At 41.3% G+C, this 21311-nt stretch overlaps 2 protein-coding genes across 8 annotated transcripts in view; one reads left to right on the top strand and one right to left on the bottom strand.

Moving 5' to 3' along the window:
- Positions 1 to 10924: 10924 nt before the first annotated feature.
- pomk (protein O-mannose kinase) lies at positions 10925 to 15076 on the bottom strand. 3 transcript variants are annotated; one of them, XM_046375161.1, is made up of 3 exons: positions 14687 to 15076; positions 11932 to 12213; positions 10925 to 11754 (listed from the first exon to the last, which is right to left on the bottom strand). In XM_046375161.1, the coding sequence occupies exons 2-3, from the start codon at positions 12211 to 12213 to the stop codon at positions 10984 to 10986; spliced, it is 1053 nt and encodes a 350-aa protein (XP_046231117.1). In that variant the 5' UTR covers positions 14687 to 15076; the 3' UTR covers positions 10925 to 10983. The 3 variants fall into 3 exon arrangements, with proteins under 3 accessions (XP_046231117.1, XP_046231116.1, XP_046231118.1); XM_046375160.1 differs by lacking the exon at positions 14687 to 15076 and adding an exon at positions 13187 to 13337; XM_046375162.1 differs by lacking the exon at positions 14687 to 15076 and adding an exon at positions 13270 to 13324.
- Positions 14305 to 21311, top strand: part of pam (peptidylglycine alpha-amidating monooxygenase) — a 42251-nt gene continuing 35244 nt past the window's right edge. Inside the window, exons 1-3 of one of the 5 annotated variants that reach the window (XM_046375135.1) lie at positions 14307 to 14455; positions 17024 to 17139; positions 17226 to 17347. In XM_046375135.1, the coding sequence (XP_046231091.1) occupies positions 17253 to 17347 (95 nt within the window). In that variant the 5' untranslated portion in view covers positions 14307 to 14455; positions 17024 to 17139; positions 17226 to 17252. Of the gene's footprint in view, positions 14456 to 15207; positions 15399 to 17023; positions 17140 to 17225; positions 17348 to 21311 lie in introns of those variants that run through there. The other 4 variants (XM_046375138.1, XM_046375137.1, XM_046375136.1 and 1 more) reach the window with 4 other exon arrangements.

Genomic DNA, 21311 nt, shown 5'->3' with positions numbered 1-21311 from the left:
ACAACCTTAGCTAGTGGCCACTCATTTCTAGGAGTGTTTTCATCCCTAACAATGACTACATCTCCAACCTGCACATTTCGTCTGGTTGTATGCCACTGCTGTCTAAGGCTGATGTTGGTTAAGTATTCTCTGCACCACCTGCTCCAGAATAGTTCTGAGAGATACTGCACTTTGCGCCATCTTTTTCTTGCATACAGATCTTCTTGAACAAACTTCCCTGGAGGTGGAAGAGGTACCGTAGGTTTCAAGGTAAGCAAGTGGTTGGGTGTCAAGGGTTCCACACTTTTGGGATCAGAGAGGGTGTTAGTTGTCAGTGGGTGACTGTTGACTATAGACATAGCCTCGTAGAAGAAAGTTCTTAATGAGGAGTCATCCAGTCGACCTTTTGCCTGAGCAAGGACAGAGCTCAACACACTCCTGGTTGTGCGTATCTGACGCTCCCACATGCCTCCCATATGACTGGCTTCGGGAACATTCATAAGGAAGTCACATTCCTTTCTTGCGAGATAAGTCGCGATCCTTTCCTTGTCAAGTTCTAACAAGCACTTTCTCATCTCATTTTTCGCTCCTAAGAAATTCGTACCTTGGTCCGATCTGATTTGTCTGACTGTTCCTCTTATTGCAAGGAAACATCTTAATGCATTTAGAAATGCATCGGTTGTTAGGTCCTCGAGCATCTTGATATGCATGGCCCATGAGCTTAAGCATGTTAGTAACAGCCCATACCTTTTGAACTCCTTTCTCCCTTGTTTTGTGTAAAAAGGGCCAAAACACTCGATGCCTGTATATGTGAAAGGCGGAGACGGCTCTAGTCGATCAACAGGCAAGTCAGCCATGCGCTGTTCTTCAGTTCGGCCCCGCACCCGTCTACATGTCACACAACTCTTGATGTGCCTGGCCACAACCTTACTGGCACCCATTATCCAGTAGCCACTGGCTCCGAGTTTGTTCAGTGTTTGGCCTCGGCCTTGGTGTTGCGTTTCTTTATGGCAATGGTCAAGTATTAGTTGTGTTACGATGCCTTCTTTTGGGAGTATTACGGGATGTTTGAACTCCAGCGAAGCTGATGACCTTCTTAACCTGCCACCAACTCTGAGTACTCCGTCCTCAAGAATTGGGTCAAGCTCATACATGTTATGAGTTTTCCTGACCTTTTGTGATTGGCTCAGCAATTTGAGCTCTTCTTCAAATGCTTCCTTTTGTGCCACTTTGATCAGCGCGAGAGCTGCTTTCTTTCGCTCTTCTACAGTAACAGGCCCAGATATGTCCCTATGAGCCAGCCTCTGGATGCGAGCAACCCAGAGTTGAGACCAGGAGGCAGAGTTGCAGTCCTACACGCCTCTCTGCGCTTCCATTACAGTTACCCACCCAATATCCCATAGAGACTGTGTCTGTCCCCCGACCACTTAAATTAATTGAACCAAATTCAAAAAGAGGAGTTATACATAAAAATCTAATAAAGATCAACACCAACACCTCCAACATATAGGAGAATTAAATGTGGACTGTTAAATATTAGATCTCTCTCATCTAAAGCTGTACTAGTGAATGAGTTAATATTGGACAATAATATAGATTTATTTTGCTTAACCGAAACCTGGCTTCGGCCAGAAGAATATGCCAGTTTAAATGAATCCACTCCCCAAAGTCATATTAATACTCACATTCCTCGAGACACCGGCCGAGGAGGTGGAGTTGCCGCCATTTTTGACCCAAACTTATCATTTAGTCCAAAGCCCAAAGTCAACTACCATTCATTCGAAAGCCTTATTCTTACTCTCTCACACCCTACCTGGAAAACAATACAACCAATTTTTATTGTTGTAGTGTACCGCGCTCCTGGCCCATACTCTGAATTTTTACTGGAATTTCCAGAGTTCCTATCGAGTCTGGTCCTTAAAACTAATAAAGTTATTATTATGGGTGATTTCAACATCCACGTGGACGATAGTAATGATAGCCTTCGCGCAGCATTTATCTCTCTCTTAGATTCAATTGGCTTCTGTCAGTGTGTACATGAACCCACTCATTGCTTCAATCACACTCTTGTTTTGACATATGGTATAGATGTAGAACATTTAACTGTCTCTGAACAAAATCCTCTTCTGTCTGACCATTGTTTAATAACTTTTGAATTTATACTATTTGACTTCATACCACCAAGAAAAAACTCCTACACTAGATACCTGTCTGATAGTGCTGTGGCTAAATTTAAAGAAACAGTTCTATTGTCATTAACTTCAGTATCATGTCCCCATATGAGTGAACAAGACAATAATCCCTCTGAAATCGACCATTTCGTGAACAGTGCTGCAAGTTTACTAAGGACAACTTTAGACTCTGTTGCTCCGCTAAAAAAGAAACTCATAAAGCAAAAGAAACTTGCACCCTGGTATAATAATGAGGTTCGCAAATTAAAGCACAATGTGCAAAAACTTGAGAGGAAATGGCGTTCCTCCAAACTTATTGAATCTCGCTCAATCTGGCAAGACAGTCTCAGATTATATAGGAAGGCCATACGGACTGCCAGAGCAGCCTATTACTCAAAATTAATTGAGGATAACAAGCATAATCCCAGGTTTCTCTTCAGCACTGTAGCCAGGCTGACAGAGAGCCACAGTGCTATCGAGCCTTGTATCCCTGTGACCCTTAGCAGCAATGACTTTATAACCTTTTTTAACGACAAGATTTAAACATTAGAGACAAAATTCAGCACCTACTGACCTCAGCTGGTCCTGATGTAACATCAAACATTAGTGTCTTAGAACCAACAGTAGAAACAGATATTCATCTTGACTGCTTTTCACCTATCGATCCCCATCAGCTATACTCACTCATATATTCATCCAAGCCAACAACATGCCTCTTAGACCCCATCCCTACCAAACTTCTCAAAGAAGCTTTACCCTTACTTAGCACCTGTCTATTAGACATGATCAATCTGTCCCTGATAACAGGCTATGTACCCCAGTCCTTTAAAATAGCTGTAGTCAAACCTCTCCTTAAAAAACACACACTTGATCCAGAGGTTTTAAGCAACTATAGACCAATATCTAACCCTCCATTTCTTTCCAAGATCCTTGAAAGAACAGTCGCCAATCAGTTATATGACTTTCTTCAAAATAATAACTTATTTGAAACTTTTCAATCTGGCTTTAGAGCTCATCATAGCACAGAAACAGCATTGGTCAAAGTCACAAATGACCTCCTCCTGGCATCAGACAAGGGATTTATCTCTGTCCTTGCACTGTTAGACCTTAGTGCTGCATTTGACACCATTGACCACTCTATATTACTGCACAGATTGGAACACCTAATTGGCATCAAAGGAACTGCATTAAGCTGGTTTCAGTCTTATTTATCAGAGCGATTTCAATTTGTTCATGTTAATGATACATCGTCCACACTCTCAAAAGTTAGTCATGGAGTTCCCCAAGGTTCTGTCCTTGGGCCAATATTATTCAGCCTGTATATGCTCCCCATTGGTGATATTATTAGGAAACACTCCATACATTTTCATTGTTATGCGGATGACACACAATTGTACTTATCAATGAAACCAGATGAAACAAATCAGCTAGTCAAGCTTCAGGCATGTCTTAAAGACATAAAAACCTGGATGACCAGCAACTTCCTACTTCTAAATTCAGACAAAACCGAAGTTATTGTTCTGGGCCCCGAACACCTTAGAAATAAATTATGCAGTGATATTGTCTTGATAGATGGCTTAGCCGTGGCCTCAAGCTCCACTGTAAGAAATCTAGGAGTTATCTTTGACCAGGACATGTCCTTTAACTCGCACATAGCAAATATTTCAAAGACTGCATTCTTTCACCTCCGAAATATCGCAAAGATTAGGCACATCCTGAGTCAGAAAGATGCAGAAAAATTAGTCCATGCATTCATTACATCTAGACTGGATTACTGTAACTCCCTTCTATCAGGCTGCCCCAGTAAATCCATAAAGACTCTCCAGCTAATCCAGAACGCTGCAGCACGACTACTGACAAGAACCAGCATGAGAGACCATATTTCTCCTGTTCTGGCTTCTCTACATTGGCTACCTGTAAAATTCAGGATAGATTTTAAAATTCTCCTCCTTACTTATAAAGCCCTGAATGGTCAGGCACCATCCTATCTTAAAGAGTTAATAGTACCCTATTATCCCACCAGAACTTTGCGTTCCCAAATTGCAGGGCTACTTGTGGTTCCTAGAGTCCTCAAAAGTAGATTGGGAACCAGAGCCTTTAGTTATCAAGCTCCTCTACTATGGAACCATCTTCCGGTTTTGGTCCGGGAGGCGGACACCCTCTCTATATTTAAGAGTAGACTAAAAACTTTCCTCTTTGATAAAGCTTATAGTTAGGGCTGGCCTAGACCGGCCCCTAGTTATGCTGCTATAGGCTTAGACTGCCGGGGGCCCTCCCATGACGCACTGAGCTCTTTCTTCCTCTCCCTCTCCTTCTGCACACATTCATGTCCCATTAATGCATATTACTAACTCAACTTCTTCCCTGGAGTCCCTGTGCTTTCTTATCCCGCAGATTCCTAGCGATCATGACTGGACCTCCTGCTGCGGTCCTGCTGTCGTCCTGCTCAAAACCTACTGCAATTACTACTGTTTAGTCCTAATCTGATTTAAATCTGTTAAGACTCAGTACAGCTACTACCATTATTGTTACTACCATTGTTATCAAAATCACCATAATACCTTCTGTATACTTCATTGTCATTGTCATTATCTACATTTCGATACTTCTGGTATTATTACTGCTGCTATGCATCTCTGCTTGTGTGCTCCTTCTCTCACACCCCACCCCCTCTGCCTCTCTCCCTTGCTCTCTCTCTTTCTCTCTCTCTCTCTCTCTCTCTCTCTCTCTCTCTCTCTCTCTCTCTCTCTCAACCCAACCGGTCAAGGCAGATGGCCGCCCATCTTGAGCCGGGGTCTGCTCCGAGGTTTCTGCCTTCTAAAAGGCAGTTTTTCCTCGCCACTGTCGCCAAGTGCTTGCTCAAGGGGGAATGTTGGGCTCTCTCTATTTCACAATTTAATTAAAGAGTTTGGTCTAGACCTGCTCTAATTGGAAAGTGTCATGAGATAACTTTTGTTGTGAATTGGCGCTATATAAATAAACTGAATTGAATTGAATTGAAATGACATTAAGGCATGTGACCCAGTCTGAAAATCTAGCCAACCTTTCCAGGAGGTCATCTTCCTTCACAACATCCGTTTTCAAGACTTTGACCTCTGGGTCACCTATGAGAAGCTCTGGGGATATTGGGTTAGTCACAATTTCCTGTTCCCACATGAACTTGGGACCTTTCAACCAATCTGATTCCATTAGATCTGCCACCTTGAGTCCTCTAGATGCATGATCTGCCGGGTTTTGACTTGTGTCGATGTAAAACCATCGCGCATTCAGCGCGTGTTGTCCCTCGATGTTCTCTGGCCTCAGGCTTAGCTGCACACGCGTGGTGCACGTGTCCACTGTAGCTGCTCCCAACTTTTCTTCACTGGTGTGGATTAAGTGCAGCGCTCCGACTGATGGTTCAGACATTTATTACAGCAATTTTCTGGTCACAAACGCCCAAGACCACCGTGAACACTGCAATGGAAATAACACGGTGGCAAACATACATCAATGAAACTGTCACGTCTCTATGAATTTCTGTGTTTAAACTTATTACACAAATATTAAAGCAAAAACATATTTTACACACATACAAATATTTTAAATCAAATGTCCATACCGTGTGCCCCTTCAACCAGAAGGTTAGGAGTTGCTAAAGGTCATTTTTTCCTTATTTCAGTCCCTTTTCTTTTTACATGCACCGCTTGCACATGCACACGCCGACAGTCCAAAAACGAAACTTAACTCACCGAAAGTACGAGACCAAGTGATGACGTGATGACTGATGGCGTGGTCAAGTGATGTTAAATTAACTATTTTCCATTATATTCCAAGTAAGCAGAAAACAATCAAATATGTTCACATCAAAATATTTCCACAAAATATGAAATAAATATTAAAGATAAAATAAATACACACAAAAAATGTTCATGTTTCACAGTTCGCTACACTGGATGTTCACCAGTGTAGGTGGGGTGTGTTGGCGCCTGCTGAAGTCCACCAGCAGCTCCTTGGTTTTACCCGTGTTGATTTGGAGGCGGTTCTCCTGGCACCAATCCACGAATCCTTGGATGAGTTCTTGATACTCTCGGTCGTCTCTGTCCATGATGAGACCGACGATCGCAGAGTTGTCTGAGAAATTCTGTAGGTGGCAGGTTGGAGTGTTGTACCTGAAATCAGAGGTGTATAGAGTCAACAGAAAGGGAGCCAGAAATGTTCCATGTGGTGCACCTGTGCTACAGAGAAGCATGTCAAAATCACTGCTCTGCGTCCTCACATACTGTGGCCTGTTTGTCAGGTAGTCCACGGTCCAGGCACTGAGGTGGTGGTCTACTCCTGCACACTTCAGCTTGTCTCCCAGTAGGATGGGCTGGATGGTATTGACGGCACTGGAGAAGTCAAAAAACATGATTCTCACAGCGCTCCCAGCACTCTCCAGGTGATATATTGATGTGTGCAGAAGGTAGATAATGGCATACACCACTCCAATTTCTGGCTGGTAGGCAAACTGCAGCGGGTCCATCGATGAGCTCACCAGCGGGCGCAGGTGGGTGAGGACGAGTTTCTCCAAAGTCTTCATCAGGTGAGATGTCAGTGCCACTGGCCTGTAACTGTTGAGCTCCTTCAGATGGGGAGTCTTTGGCACTGGTGTCAGGCATGTTGTTGGCTTGGAAGAATATATAAGTGAATATAGCTGATGAGGGTCAATAGGAGAAAAGCTGAGTCAAGATGATTATCTGTTTCTGCTGTTATTTCTAAGGCACCAATGTTTGATGGTAGATCAGTACCAGCTGAGATCAGTAGGTGTTGAATTTTGTCTCGAATGTTTAAATCTTGTCATTAAAAAGGTTATAAAGTCACTGCTGCTGTTGGTCACAGGGATACAAGGCTCAATAGTACTAAGGCTCTCTGTCAGCCTGGCTACAGTGCTGAAGAGAAACCTGGGATTATCCTTGTTATCCTTAATTAACTTCAAGTAATAGGTTGCTCTGGCAGTCCTTCCTATATAATGTAAGACTGTCTTGCCAGATTGAGCGAGATTCAATAAGTTTTGAGGAACGCCATTTCCTTTCAAGTTTTAGTGCATTTTGCTTTAATTTGCGAACCTCTGTATTATACCAGGGTGCAAGTCTCTTTTGCTTATGCGTTTCTTTTTTAGCAGGGCAACAGAGTCTGCCATCGTCCTTAATGACCTTGCAGCACTGTCCACAAAATGGTCAATTTGAGAGGGATTGTTGGATTGTTGTGATGTTCACTAGTATGGGGACATGATACTGAAGTAAATGACAATAGAACTGCTTCTTTAAATTTAGCCACAGCACTATCAGACAGGTATAGGAGTTTTTTTCTTGGTGGTATGAAGTCAAATAGTACAAACTCAAATGTTATTAAACAATGGTCAGATAGAAGAGGATTTTGTTCAAAGACTATTAAATGTTCTACTTCAATGCCATATGTCAGAACAAGGTCAAGAGTGTGATTGAAGCTGTTAGCGGGTTTATGTACACACTGACAGAACCCGATTGAATCTAATAGAGAGATAAATGCTGTGCAAAGGCTATCATTACTATCATCCACGTGGATATTGAAATCGGCCATAATAATTACTTTATTAGTTTTAAGGACGAGACTTGATAGGAACTCTGAAAATTCAAGCAGAAATTCAGAGTATGGGCCAGGAGTCTGTTGTCGCGAGCATCATCTTCTTTGCTGCGATGTCCTGGGGTGCGGGCATCAAGGCAAAGGACGCCAACAGACTGAACAAACGGATCAGAAATGCAGAGTCTGTTGTTGGCTGTAAACTTGTCACCCTGGAGGAGGTAGTGGAGGAGAGGATGCTGGCAATCATGGACAATGGACCCCACAAAACAGCCACGATTACACACCTGGACTAAATCTACCTGTCACCTTTTTCACTCTGAATCCCATCACATATGCATCCTATGCATGTGTACATATATTATTAGTATTTTATTATTACTATTATTATATACCGTTGCTGCTACCATTATAATACAGTAGTATTATATAATGCGAACGTGACAGATAAGCGGTATAGAAAATCGATGGACGGATGGATAACTGTCAAAAAGGTACGTGCATCGTCGCTGACGCAGAGAGAGCTGAACCCTGATGCAGAGACAAAAATGGGCAGCAGGCTGAGATCCGAACAATGGTCATGACATGACAAAATCCTTGAACATAACACATGGAAACACAAGACACACATGAAACATGACACATGGAGTCAAAACCAAAACACAGAGAACCAGGACGTGACAGAAACCTTGAACATAAAACATGGAAACACAAGAAACATGACACATGGAATCAAAACCAAATGACAAAGACCCAGGGTGTGACAGATAACAACTAAATCTCAGCATGTAGTATGGAATAAAGGTCCAGGAGACAGTGTATTATTATGGATACTGTCAGCATCTGAAGACTGTCTCAGCTGTCATTCACCTTGAAAACTTAATTGCTGCTCATTTATGGCCTTTGAACCCACCTGTCACACCCCTAAAAGTCATACACGCTTTCATCAGGCATCAGGCAAAGTTGGCATTCCAGCTTATATCTTCTCTTATTACAAGATATGAGCAATTTTCTGGTTTACATGTACATATTTAATTTTTTTGAATTGTTATTAATATCATTCTTACTCAGAGTCCATCTAAAGCCAAATCCTGTGTGATTTATTGTCACTGCTTCCAAATTAATATGTTACATTCTTCATATATGGTTGATTAAACACAATATGTCAATTAATGTCTTCCTTCATATCAAATCAAATCAAATTCATTTATTGTCATTTTACCATACATTTCTGCAGGCATAATGAAATAATGCTTTCCCTGGGAGCGAAGTGCAAAGAGCAAAAACACATAGAAACACACAGATATTCATAAAAGACATCCGAAAACAGAAAGAAATTTGTGAGAAAAACATAAAACAGTACAAACAACATCACAGAGGAAAAAGTGCAGTGTGCAATCTGCAATATGAGAGTCTGTTGTTACCAAATTCTGATCATACAGAGGTAAAGCTCCTGCTCAGTAACAGCCAGTGGGAGGAAACTGCTTAAGAGTGTCGCTTTGATGCTGAAAAACCTCCTTCCTGATGGCAGATAACTGAACAGTCTGTGAAGGATGTAAAATTGTTCATAATCATCATCGTGCTAGATCAGTAAATGCAACAAAGTAAAACTAAACTTTGTGCCCAAACCTACAGTTGGTTCCAAGCTGAGGAGCATTTAAGGAGCACAAAACTGTAGTTTGGACTTTTATTGCAATTTCACAGTCTTTCTGAGTCAGTCAGACGTGTGTTCTACAGCATGTCTCTAAAACTGTATGAGTGTCCAAGTTCTCGCTCTGACACTGAAGAACCTCCTTCCTGATGGCAGTGAATTGAACAGTCTGTGCGGGATCCTTCATAATGTTCAGTGCCTTATGCAGGCATTGACTGTGATGGAGGTCTGAGATATAGAGTAGGGGGATGCCAATGATTTTCTCAGCTCCCCATGAGTACTCTCTGCAGGGCTTTTGTGCCAGTGATGTTGAAACTGGAGTACCACATAGAAATGCAGTAGGTGAGCACACTCTCAACTGTGGTTCTGTAGAACGTGGTGAGAGATGCTTGTTTTAATTACCTGTGGAAATATAGTCTAGTCTCTATAGTGTTGGGAACATCTGAATCATGGTGGTGTTCATCGTCCATGATCTATACACCAAGAAGTTTAATGTTCTCCACTCTCTTGACTAAGAGCCATTAATGCTGAGAGGTGTGTACTCCTGAAGTCAAGATCATATTTTCTATTTTTTCAACACTGAGCACCAGACTGAGGACAACCAGTCAATCCATGTTCCAACCCTCACCTATGGTCACAAACTGTGGGTAGTGACCGCAAGAAGAAGATTGCGGATACAAGTAGCCACTGTTCCTTTGCTTCGAGAGAAGCCAGCTGAGGTGGTTTGGGCACCTGGCTAGGATCCTGGATTGTTGTGGGTATGTCCATCCTGGAGGAGACCCTGGGGCAGACCCAGGACATGATGGAGGGATTATATCTCTCGTCTGGCCTGGAAACGCTTTGGTATCCCCCTGGATGAGCTGGCGGAAGTGGCCGAGGAGAGGACACTTTGGGCTTCTCTGCTGAGGCTGCTGCCCCCACAACTCAGACACATATAAGCAGAAGACGAGATGGGACACCAGACCACAACACATTTAACTTCTTCCCTGTATGTTTCATAATTTCCACTGATGAGCCCCAATGGTGTGGTCCGCAAATTTGCTATTCTGGTTTCCACTGAATTTGGCTGCACAGTCATGTATTAGTGGGGTGTACAGCATTGGGCCAGCACACAGCCCTTGGGGGCTCAGATACTCGGTGTAATGGTGTCTGATGTTGTTTTCCCGAATGTGAACTATATTTTTTGCAAAGCAAAATGTTCTTTGTCTCCTGAGACAGAGTGCTGTGTGCTTTAAACAACCAAGCCAAATTTTGAAATGTGGGAGTATTAGGTCAGTTTGAGACCTGAAAATTGGTTACACATTAACTTTTCAAAAGTGCAAACCCTGAGTTCTGGCAGAGCCTATTTCATGATCCAGCAGTAAGAATGAGCAGTGACAATCAGGACAGGTTCACTCATTTCTAAAGACGGATGTAGAATTGGTCATAATCATCATCGTGCTAGACCAGTAAATGCAACCAAGTAAACTAAACTGTGAAAAAGAAGTGCCTAAACCTACAGTTGGTTCCAAACTGAGGAGCATTTAAAGAGCACAAAATTGTCAACTGTAGCTTGGATTTTTATTGTACTTTCACAGTCTTTTTGAGATAAGTCAAGCATGTATTCTACAGCATGTCTCTAAAGCCAACATTGTCTCGCACCATGCTGCTGTAGACTGACTTGTACACTTTCAAAACATCCAGGGCTGAAGGGCGGAGCTTGGGGTCTTGATTCTTACACTCTTCATGGATCTGAAAAAGATGGAAGTGCACTAAATCTCCTCCGGGGACCCTTCCCATCAAAAACCATGTCACATCTGGGATCTTCCAGATGTCTGTTTTCTCATCATAATCCGGCATGAGATGATCTGAAAATTGCTGTCCTTGGTTTCTGAATGGCCACAGCTGCTCTGGGGCTACAAAGTCCCCGCTGAGCTCCCGATGACCACATTTGACCAACAAGCCTCTGGATGGATCCACCTCAGGCAGTGCATCCACATCGTTCACTACCAGATGAAAATCACTTGTCAGTAGAAACTGAGAGAGTGTTTTCTCCAGGCTGTTGGAATCACACATAACTCGCCGCCCAGCAGGGCTGTTATGGAGGTAATGGAGGATGGAAACATAATCAATAGCCAGCCTGAGTCGCATCTGCCATGTGTTGTGTTGCTGGTGTGGCTCTTGTGCAAAAACTCTATCTAAGTTAAGCAGTGAACCAAATGGGTGGTGCTCTGTGACCAGGGTGTTGTCTTCAAGGCAAGACCCCACCAACTGCACTACCAGGTGCCCCTGTAGGGCCTTTAACATGGATAATCCGTGGAAAAAATCATCCTGGTAATCCAAAGATGATAGTTTGGACAGAGCCACTTTCTGACCCCTCCAATCTGCCAGATAGACCTGTAGAAAAATAGCACATGCTGAGGTCAGTAAGACTAAGCTAAGCTGCACATGGACAATACTGGCCAGAACAAAAGATGAGATGACACGTTATTTTTGTATTCTTTTTTTGTTAAATTAATTTCTCTCTAAAATTCAGTTCACAAAATAAAGCCAGCATACAGCATGAAAATCTACCTTTTTAACAGCTCCCTGGCCGATCAGTTTCACCTTGTGGACCTCAGCATTTATCTGTGAACACTGAAGCCAGGGAGTGCAATTTTTCATGGTTGCCAATTTAAAGTGTTGAGGCACACAGCCAGCACGAGAGGACACCAGCTGCTGATCATTGTGATACATGGAGTCCAGATACAGGTAGATCAAGATATTGCTGAGAAGCAAAGCAACAAGGCACACAACCATCCCTAGAACACTGTACTGTATTGTACTGCTGCTGTTCCAACCCATGGTACTTTGCATCTGAAATGGAAAACAAAGGTGGAAGGAGGATAATGTTAGTTTATCAGCTAGTGGGCAAAACACTAAGCACAATTCATTTTTACAGAGGATGTGAAATTTTGTTTTGTCCAAAGTGGTAGCCTGAAGTAAAATGACTTCACATTCTGAAAGACATTTTAAAAAGTAATCTATATAATCTAGACTAGACCCTAGACTACAGAATTGATCAAGGCCTACAGATAACATTTTTAAAACTTATATGATGTTTCAGCTCACAAAGACATTTCAGAATGTGTGATATGATATCGATTATGTTAGAGAAATGTGAGAACTCCTTTAGTTTGCCTTATACTTTTTTGTCCTACTTGGCCGCTCCCAGCACCGGTACCATAATTGCATAAAAAGACGCGCCTTAAAATTAAAACAACTGGACCATCCATCTTCTACCCCGCTTTTCCGTTAGGGTCGCGGCTGACTACGGGCGACAGACGGGGTACACCCTGGACTGATCGACAATCAAGCGCAGGGCGGACACACAAAGACAGACAATCACAAAGGCAATATATGTGCACGAGTAACCAGTTAGTATAATATGCATATTTTGGGGATTGTGGGAGAAAGCCAGAGTTCCCGAATAAAACTCACACAGGCACAGGGAGGACATGCAAACTGATTGAGGATTCGAACCTGGAACCTTCTTGCCGTGAGGTGACAGTGCTAGCCACTGCACCACCGTGCCTAGCTAACGCAAATGATGACTTCCTTGAGAGAAACACGGACTTCGACAGACAAAAGCTGTTATGCTGGTCAATATTTTGGCACAATAACATATCCACGGGCAAAATAGAGCTATCACGGATGTCCGGAAGATATACTGAAAGCGATCAAGTTAGGCTGACACAGCAAGCTTACGTCCAGTTGATCTAAAGCATCAACAAAGACAAATTATAAATTAAGCTACGTTAACGTAATTTAACGTCATTTTATAACATACCTGAAGATTCACATTGTGCAGTGTTTCAGCAGACACGATCTCAAACACAAGACCTGTCTACTGTTTGTATGGGTACAACCTACAATCTATATTCATGAATGCCACAGCTTCCAGTACCCGGATCGAGCGGAAAAAAACACACAGCAACTTCCTGTCAGATTTACAGAATAAAAATTTATTTTTTTTAATTTTATTTTTTATATATTTTATTTTTTATTTGTTTACGGAACTCACTCCTTGACGTAAACAATCGCCAAAGTATTATTTCTGATTCTCCATTCGTGGTAATATACACATTTACTTGTGTGCAGCTCCATATGTGTTTCGTCAGGTAGGGATTGACATTGAAAAAGATCCAGGAATGTTCTGGCATTTCAGACTAACAGGAAAGAAATACGTGAAATTGATGGTAAGTACCTTCAGCTATCGTTTTATGAAAAATTACAATGATTTTACAAATTTATAGCTGTGGCATTAAGACATCAGAGACAGGAGTGACAGGATTCAAAGACATCCACATTAAATTCACCGAGTGTCAAAGTTACTAAAGGTAGGTAGTGGACATAGGAGACAGGAAAGTGTTTTGACAAGGTTAAAACTGGGACACTGTTCACTAAACAAAACAGTGACAATGGAAGGGAAACCATATGGCCTTGTGTGATGGATGGACGCAGGGAGACTAAATCAGGGGAACAGCAATTTACATTAAAATGTCTGGTTGAGAGTGGGAGCATGTTTTCTCATTTTTCAACCTTTTGTTTTCCTTTATTTTGTTTTTTGTTTGTTTTGGTGGCGGTAATGCACCAATAATCTGATAATCTGATTATAACAAGAAAAATAACAAGAAAGATGAGGAAGAACAGCACTCCAGAAGAACCAGATGACTCTGAAAACTTAATAATTGTTGCAAAGGAATTCAGGCGATGTGGGCTGTAGAGCGAGTTTCAGGTTTTTAGAAATATCAGGGATTACTGGGAGAATTTAAGACTCATATGTAGTGCCAGTTCTGTTCCAGGTGGCGGTAATGCACTTAAAAGTTGTTTGCCCACCGCCAATAAACATCGGAGGAATAAGAAGAAGACGACGACGACGACGAAGAAGAAGAAGACACAGAAGCAGCAGCAGCAGCAGAAGAAGAAGAAGAAGAGGAAGAGGAAGAGGAAACAGAAACAGAAGTCGTCGTCGTTGTTGTTAATGTTTTTTTACCCGCGACACACAGGTTTTCGACCCAATACATGCGACTGAGAGGCGCCTAGCTAGAGCGAGCAGGTACCATTTTGTTTCATCTAAAAGGCATATATCTTTTAACTGTCCTGTCGAGTTAAATCGTAAACCGACTAGAACTACACTTGAGACATCTCCAGCAACTGGTCACGGCTCAGATTCGACATTTATCTGTCAATGCACACAAACCAACGCACACGATAGTTAGTCCTACCTTATGTACAATGTTAACATGAGAGTCACACTCATTAAGTACCCAAGGAGCTAACCACTTACCAGCAAAACTAGCTGCCTTTAAAAAATCGTTACCGCTTGTTTGCTTCGATGAGTGGGTGTGGTATGTTTATATGGACGCCTAATAATTATATCAATTATGTACTGAAAAAGACACAGTTAAACACATTTTGTGTTTAGGTCTGCTGTTTACTTCCACCCTAACCTATGCAGATCTTTCTTTTCTAACTCGTCCTACTCTTTGCTAACATTATGTCTTTCCTATTATCTGCACTGGCCAGCTGTTACTGAAACCAATAGTCGAGAGCCGTGTCTGTCATAATGATGGAATGATAAGATGGTTCTAAAATAGTAAATGGCTGCCGTAGTAACCTGCATAATGGTAGAAATGTTTAATATTACACCCTGCTGTGTTTTCTGGCTGAATACGTGATGTGGTCAATGAGTGGGATGAGACCTGTTTCCATGGTTTCCTCTATCTCCTCATCGGGCTGTGACGTCAGCACAGCACTGCCCAGTCACTCCCCCCCCCCCCCCCCCCCCCCCCCCCCCCCCCTTTAGTCTATGATCAGCGATGACTCACCACACAAGCGGAACATCTCACTGGTATATCAATGGTCTTTTATAAACATCCACTGGGTGCCAAGGTAAATGTGATGTGCAGCTGCTTGAAAACGTGCAAGGTTGCAGCTTCCTCGGGTAGTGTGGTTGGGAGATGTGAGAAATACCATGGGATGCCAAGGATTTGTCAACTGTAAGAGATACTATTTATGCTGTGGATGCTTTAAGTTTAATGTTTATGGATGTATTAGACCATTAAGACTCCTTTTTTATTGTCTATTTAATTTGCAGAATTGAACAATAACATAAAATGATTTTTTTTTTTTCATCATCTCTAATTTTTTCATACAATACTATTCTGGCATTAGCTGTGCTTGGCTAATTAGTAAAGTGTCCTTTATGTTAATGACTGATTCTGATTTGTGAAGATGATTATTTTGGGAATGGAATGAAATATGATGATTATTGAGTATATTGTTCTGTAGTGCAATATATGTATGTTTGTCAGGTATTTGTATGCGTATACGACTGCCACTAATGATTATTTTTATGATTGATCATTTATTCTATGAAATGTCAAAAAATGGGGAAGAATTCTCATTACAATTTCCCACAACTCAAAGTGACATTTTCAAATTGCTTTTGTCCAGTCAACAGTCAAAAACCCCTAGATTTTTTTACTGCTATTTTACTACTTTTACTTCATAAATGACAAAGAACAGCTTCAAATTCTCATATGTAAGAAACTGGAAGCAGGCATTTACATTGTTGCTTTTAAAATGACTGAACCTGTTGAGTTAATCTCAGGACACCATGATAACAAGGGTCTAAAGTGCAAAGCCATTCTGCAAGGGCTGGATTAAATGATGTTAGCTGGCAGCTAGCAGCAGGACTTCTGGTGGCAGTCCCACATACACATACCCCAGCAGCTGCCAACTTTAGTTAGTCCCAACTTTACCAAACAGCCACAGCCTCTGCGGCAAGTCTGTGGCTACTATAACAGAAATTGAAAATAATAATAAATTAACCAAATCTACAATAAATCCACAATATTGACCTTCACACAGGACAATCCTTTAACTGTTTAAGCCATTCAACCAGCTGGCTATTATTCCATCAACTTCTGATGCAGACTTTAACGCTCTTCACTAACATGACTTCCTAAAACCTTTCTCCTAAAATGAGTAGAATCTTTAAACCTCTCACAATATACCGGAAATGGTGACAGTCAGCAGCAACTGCAGCTGCCACGGCAAGTCTGTGGTAACTTCAGTAGAAGCTGCAATAGTAATAAATAAAAAAAAAATGATAAATTCGCTCTTCTCACAATACCTCAGACAGCAACAGCTGCTGCAGCAGGTCTGTGGCACCTGTTGCTGCCACTTGAAGTGCTCCTGCTGGATGTCATTGCCACTAATTGAGCTTGCTGTTTCACAAGTCATTGAGAAGAGATGTTTGTGTATGACAGCTCCATAATCCCAACCAGAAATATATGTAGTAGTTTTATTTTAATTTTTGTTCAGCTTGTTTTTATTGTCACTATGCTTTTGTTCTCACTTTAGGGGGACTTTTTGCTTTCAGAGGCATTGATATACAAACTCATCCAACCAAAGTTAGACTACCTCATACTGCAAGTTGTATCAAAATCTTGTCTAAAGGAAAACAAATAATATTGGAGTATATATTGTCAAACAGACCATCTTCATTAAGCGCATGTAAACAAATAAAAAGCACTGACGCAGCTTGTTGTGTTACTGGACTCCATATCTGTACTGGCAGTCACTTAACACACATGCTTGTTTCACGTTGTTGCTCCAGACAGACAGGCGTCTTACCCACTGAGAGGACTCAAGCATAAATTGCAGTCAGACCTGCTAAAGGAGTAGGGTCTACTTATATTCCTACTCCTCAACCAAGCAAAGCAAGAATACGAGGTGTGACAAGCACTCACTTATGTAATGTACACATTTAGTCTTTTCCCACCACATAGTTCTGACAACCTCTGTTTTCACCTTTGCAGCCTAACCAGCAGCAGCGGATAACAGGCATGATGGGAGTTCCTGTGTTCTGCATGGTGGTGGTAACATTTATTTGTCACAGCCACAGTCTGGAAATACAAAACACTCTTTACAGGTTGAAAAGGTAAGAAAAAAAATATGATTTTGGATAGAATGTATATGATATGTGAAAGGCATTTAGTTGTTAATCTGTCTAGAAATATATATATATATATATATATGTATTTTAACCTCGCATCTTAAGCCTTTTTTCCATATGCACTCCTGACATTGTCTGAGGTAGCCATTTCATACAGCACAGAATCGGTTGTAGTAGGGTAGTGGTGGCTTTAAGGTTAGAGAAGTGAGCTTATGACTCAGAGGATGGTGGTTTAGACCCTTGGACCAGCAGGATAAATCTGGGTGTAGAAAATTAAAGGTGGCACAGATCTGAAGACACTTCCCTCGTCTTATGAACTTATGAAGTACCTCTAAGTTCATGACACAGGCTAATGTACATTTATTTACTATATTGATGCTGGCTTACATCTGCTGGACTTCAGGCTTAGCCATAAAGGCTTTGAGCGTGTAAAATGATGATCATGAATACACTTTATGGACAAAAGTATTGGGACAACTTCTTTGTTATTGAATTCAGGTGTTTCAGTCAGGCCCATTGCCACACGTGTATAAAATCAAACACCTAGCCATTCAGTCTGCTTTACCTGCTTGATTGCATTGTGTCAACAGTAAATTTTGGTCGGGGGGGGACACTCCATATTAATGTCTATGTATGTTAAAATCTCTGTTGGTGTCATGTCCCAATACTTTTGTCCATATAGTATGATTTGACTGTCTGCAGTGAAAAACAATTGCATGCACATATCTGAGCTTGAGAATGTGTAGTAAAGTTTAGTAGCTGTAGAAATACCCTGTGTGTTTGTGACAAAGCTTTTTGCATGTGTGAAAAGGTTGTGTGTTTTGTTTTGTGTATTTATAATTAAGATCTGTACAGAAAACAGTAAAGTTTCACAAAGTATAAAAGATGGATACACACATTTCCAACCTTTGTATGCAGCCCATGTAACCTTATTAGCCAGATCCCCGAACAGAATGTTACACAATAAAATATGAATAGGCATACCGCTTCTCTGGCCTTGTTGTGCAACCTCACATGACACAGTATGACACAAATGAATTTACACTTCTTCTTTGCCCGTCCTTTTCAATGACATGTCTAATAAGTAGTAGATTTGGCAGCTGTACAATGTGCCCTACGTTGTACTGTTGCCAGAACCATTACATGTGTAATTTGATTACTACAAATCACCAAAATCAATGCAAATACCTTGCACTACTTAATTGGCAGCCATTGTGCTCATGCTCAGGACACATGATACAAAGAAGAGATGGCATGGATTGCAAAATGGAGGACAAGGGAAAATAGCAAGGGGCATATCAGTCAGCCCTGAGAAGATGAAGTGCGCAGGTTTTTTTTTAATCTGTATTTTGTTTATGATGCTTAATATTTCCTGCAAATGACCTGGGCTCCAAGCAAACTGAATTTGTCGCTCGGTTAGCAACGCAGTTAAATAGGCTGCTCCTGATGTTCAAAACTACGCTCGTTTAAGATAAGCCAGATCTGTACAGAATCGATCACTGGTAATCGCCTCATAGTGATTGGTTTAGACATCGACGCAGCAATATGACGTTTAATACATACTTTTTTCTTGAATTAGAGAGATATTAATTTTATTAGAATGATTTTAAACGTTTATTCTGTTAACAGAATACCGTTTTGGGTGGATCATGGTGACATTTAGTCAGCAGTAGTATATAGAATAAATATATTCATATTATAATCCATGTCAGAATCAGAATTCCTTTATTTATCCTCGAGGGGACATTCTTTACATACAATACATTATAGTTGTACTCGTAGGTCTGTATTAACATTGGACTGGTTTGATGCTGAAAGGTTTGTAAAAGGATAAACTTGTGATAAGTGTTGTGTGAGGATTAACATCTGTGCAGATGTGAGGAAAGAGAAAAAAGTACAAGACAGTTTTCATTATTCATTAACTCTGTCAGATATTTAGAGTGTTTTTGATTATTTGTGTAATCTGAGAATATGGTCTGCTCAGCTGATTAACATACATCAGTAATCTGATATTATTCTGATTTCAATTCAGTTTCAATTTCAATTTATTTATTTATATAGCACCTTATACAATCAAAATTGTCCCTAGATGCTTTACAGAGACCCAGAGCCTGAACCCCCGCGCAAGCAGACAGTGGCAAGGAAAAACTCCCTTTTAACAGGAAGAAACCTTGAGCAGGACCCGGCTTGCAAGGGAGAACTATCCTGCTGATAGTCGGCCGGGTGAAGAGGGGGGAGAAGAGGTAGACAGGACAGAGAGGATGAAAGAGAGAGAGAGAGAAACATACATGCAATAAACATCATAAATTGCAAAGGGCAAACATGACAGGTTGTTATAATTGGAATTCTGAAGACTATGTATTGTATGTATTTGTTTTTTAGCTGATATGTTGTTTAAGTCAGTTATATTAGTACTACACAGAAGAACAACGTGGGCAGATGTTGATAGTAGACATTGGGTTTGTTGTGTAAAATGTAGTTTAAACATCATCATGGGTCTATTTAAAAACTTCCTTCTGTCACGTCGTGTTACTATACCTAAATGCACACAATTTGGTGTGCCGACACATAGGATAGCTGCATGCGCATTATACAGTCATGGAAAAAATTATTAGACCACCCTTGTTTTCTTCAATTTCTTGTTCATTTTAATGCCTAGTACCACTGAAGGTATATTACCCGAAGAATACAATGAACATGACAAAAAATGCAGTTGATTCCATGATACTATACTTTATGCCCTGTTTGACATGCTTAAGCTTAATTGTATTCCTATGGTATATAAGAAGCCATTTCATGTCATAAGCAGCACTGTACATGCAAAGGCCTAGAGTGGTTTCCTGCTTACATTCAAGCCATAGCACAGCTCAGAAGTTGTCAGCTCTCGCATAATGCCTAAAACAAAAGAATTATGTGAAACCACAAAGGCAGCCATCTTGGCACTGCTGGAAATTGGCATGAGTGAAAGACAGGTAGCCAAGAAACTGAAGATCTCCAGACAGCCGATCATTATACCAAGAAAAATTTAATCCGAACATGGTACTACCAAGTTGCTAGCTGGTCGAGGCAGGAAATGTCTTTCTACCCCACGAGAGGACCGTGCACTCATCCGTTCCTGTGTCAGAAATTGTCGTCAGACCTCCAGTGACCTTAAAAATGAGTAGGCACTGTCAAGAAATGTGACTTGTTCAGCAAGAACAGTTCCAAACTGACTTCTTGAAGCTGGTCTGAATTCACACAGGGCACGGAAGAAGCCTTTCATCAACGACAGGCAGAGGAAAGCCCGGTTACTCTTTGCTAGGGATCAGAAGGACTGTTGATGATTGGGCTAAAGGTCTCCTCAGTGATGAATCCAATTTTGAGTTGATGTGGGCATCAGCTCCACCACTCCAGTCAACTTAATGGTTAGGAGGAAGCCTGGAGAAGCCTAGAAAAACTAGACTGTCTTGCCCCTAAAGTAAAACATGGGGGTGGATCGGTGATGATGTGGGGTTGTTTCAGTATGGGTGGAACAGGGCAAATGCAACTGTGTGAAGGGCGAATGAACCAGGTCACGTACAGGGCTTCTCTTGAAAACGGTCTTCTTCCATCAGCTGATAAACTCTTTCCTGGCTCAAATGACTGGATTTTCCAACAAGACAGTGATCTAAATCCAATTGAAAACCTGTGGAACATCATCAAACTCAAAATGGAGAACCACAAGCCCAGAAACAAAGAAAATTTGTTTGAATTTTTGCAACAGGAATGGGCTGCTGTGACAGCAGAGCAATGTCAGAAGTTGGTGAAGAGTGTGTCAAAACGCATGACTGCAATCATCAGAAACAATGATTATGCAATCAAGACTATCGGACAGAAAAGAAAACATGGAATGATTAAAAAAAACAGTTTTTGCCAGTACAGTGCCATAGTTATTGATATAAGAACTTAAGTGATTTTGGTTATTATCGAG

Source organism: Scatophagus argus, chromosome 20 (genome assembly GCF_020382885.2).
Source record: "Scatophagus argus isolate fScaArg1 chromosome 20, fScaArg1.pri, whole genome shotgun sequence".
Classification (NCBI taxonomy): Eukaryota; Metazoa; Chordata; class Actinopteri; family Scatophagidae; genus Scatophagus; species Scatophagus argus.
Note: the sequence above shows the minus strand (reverse complement) of the source record. Positions and strands in the feature narration are given on the sequence as shown.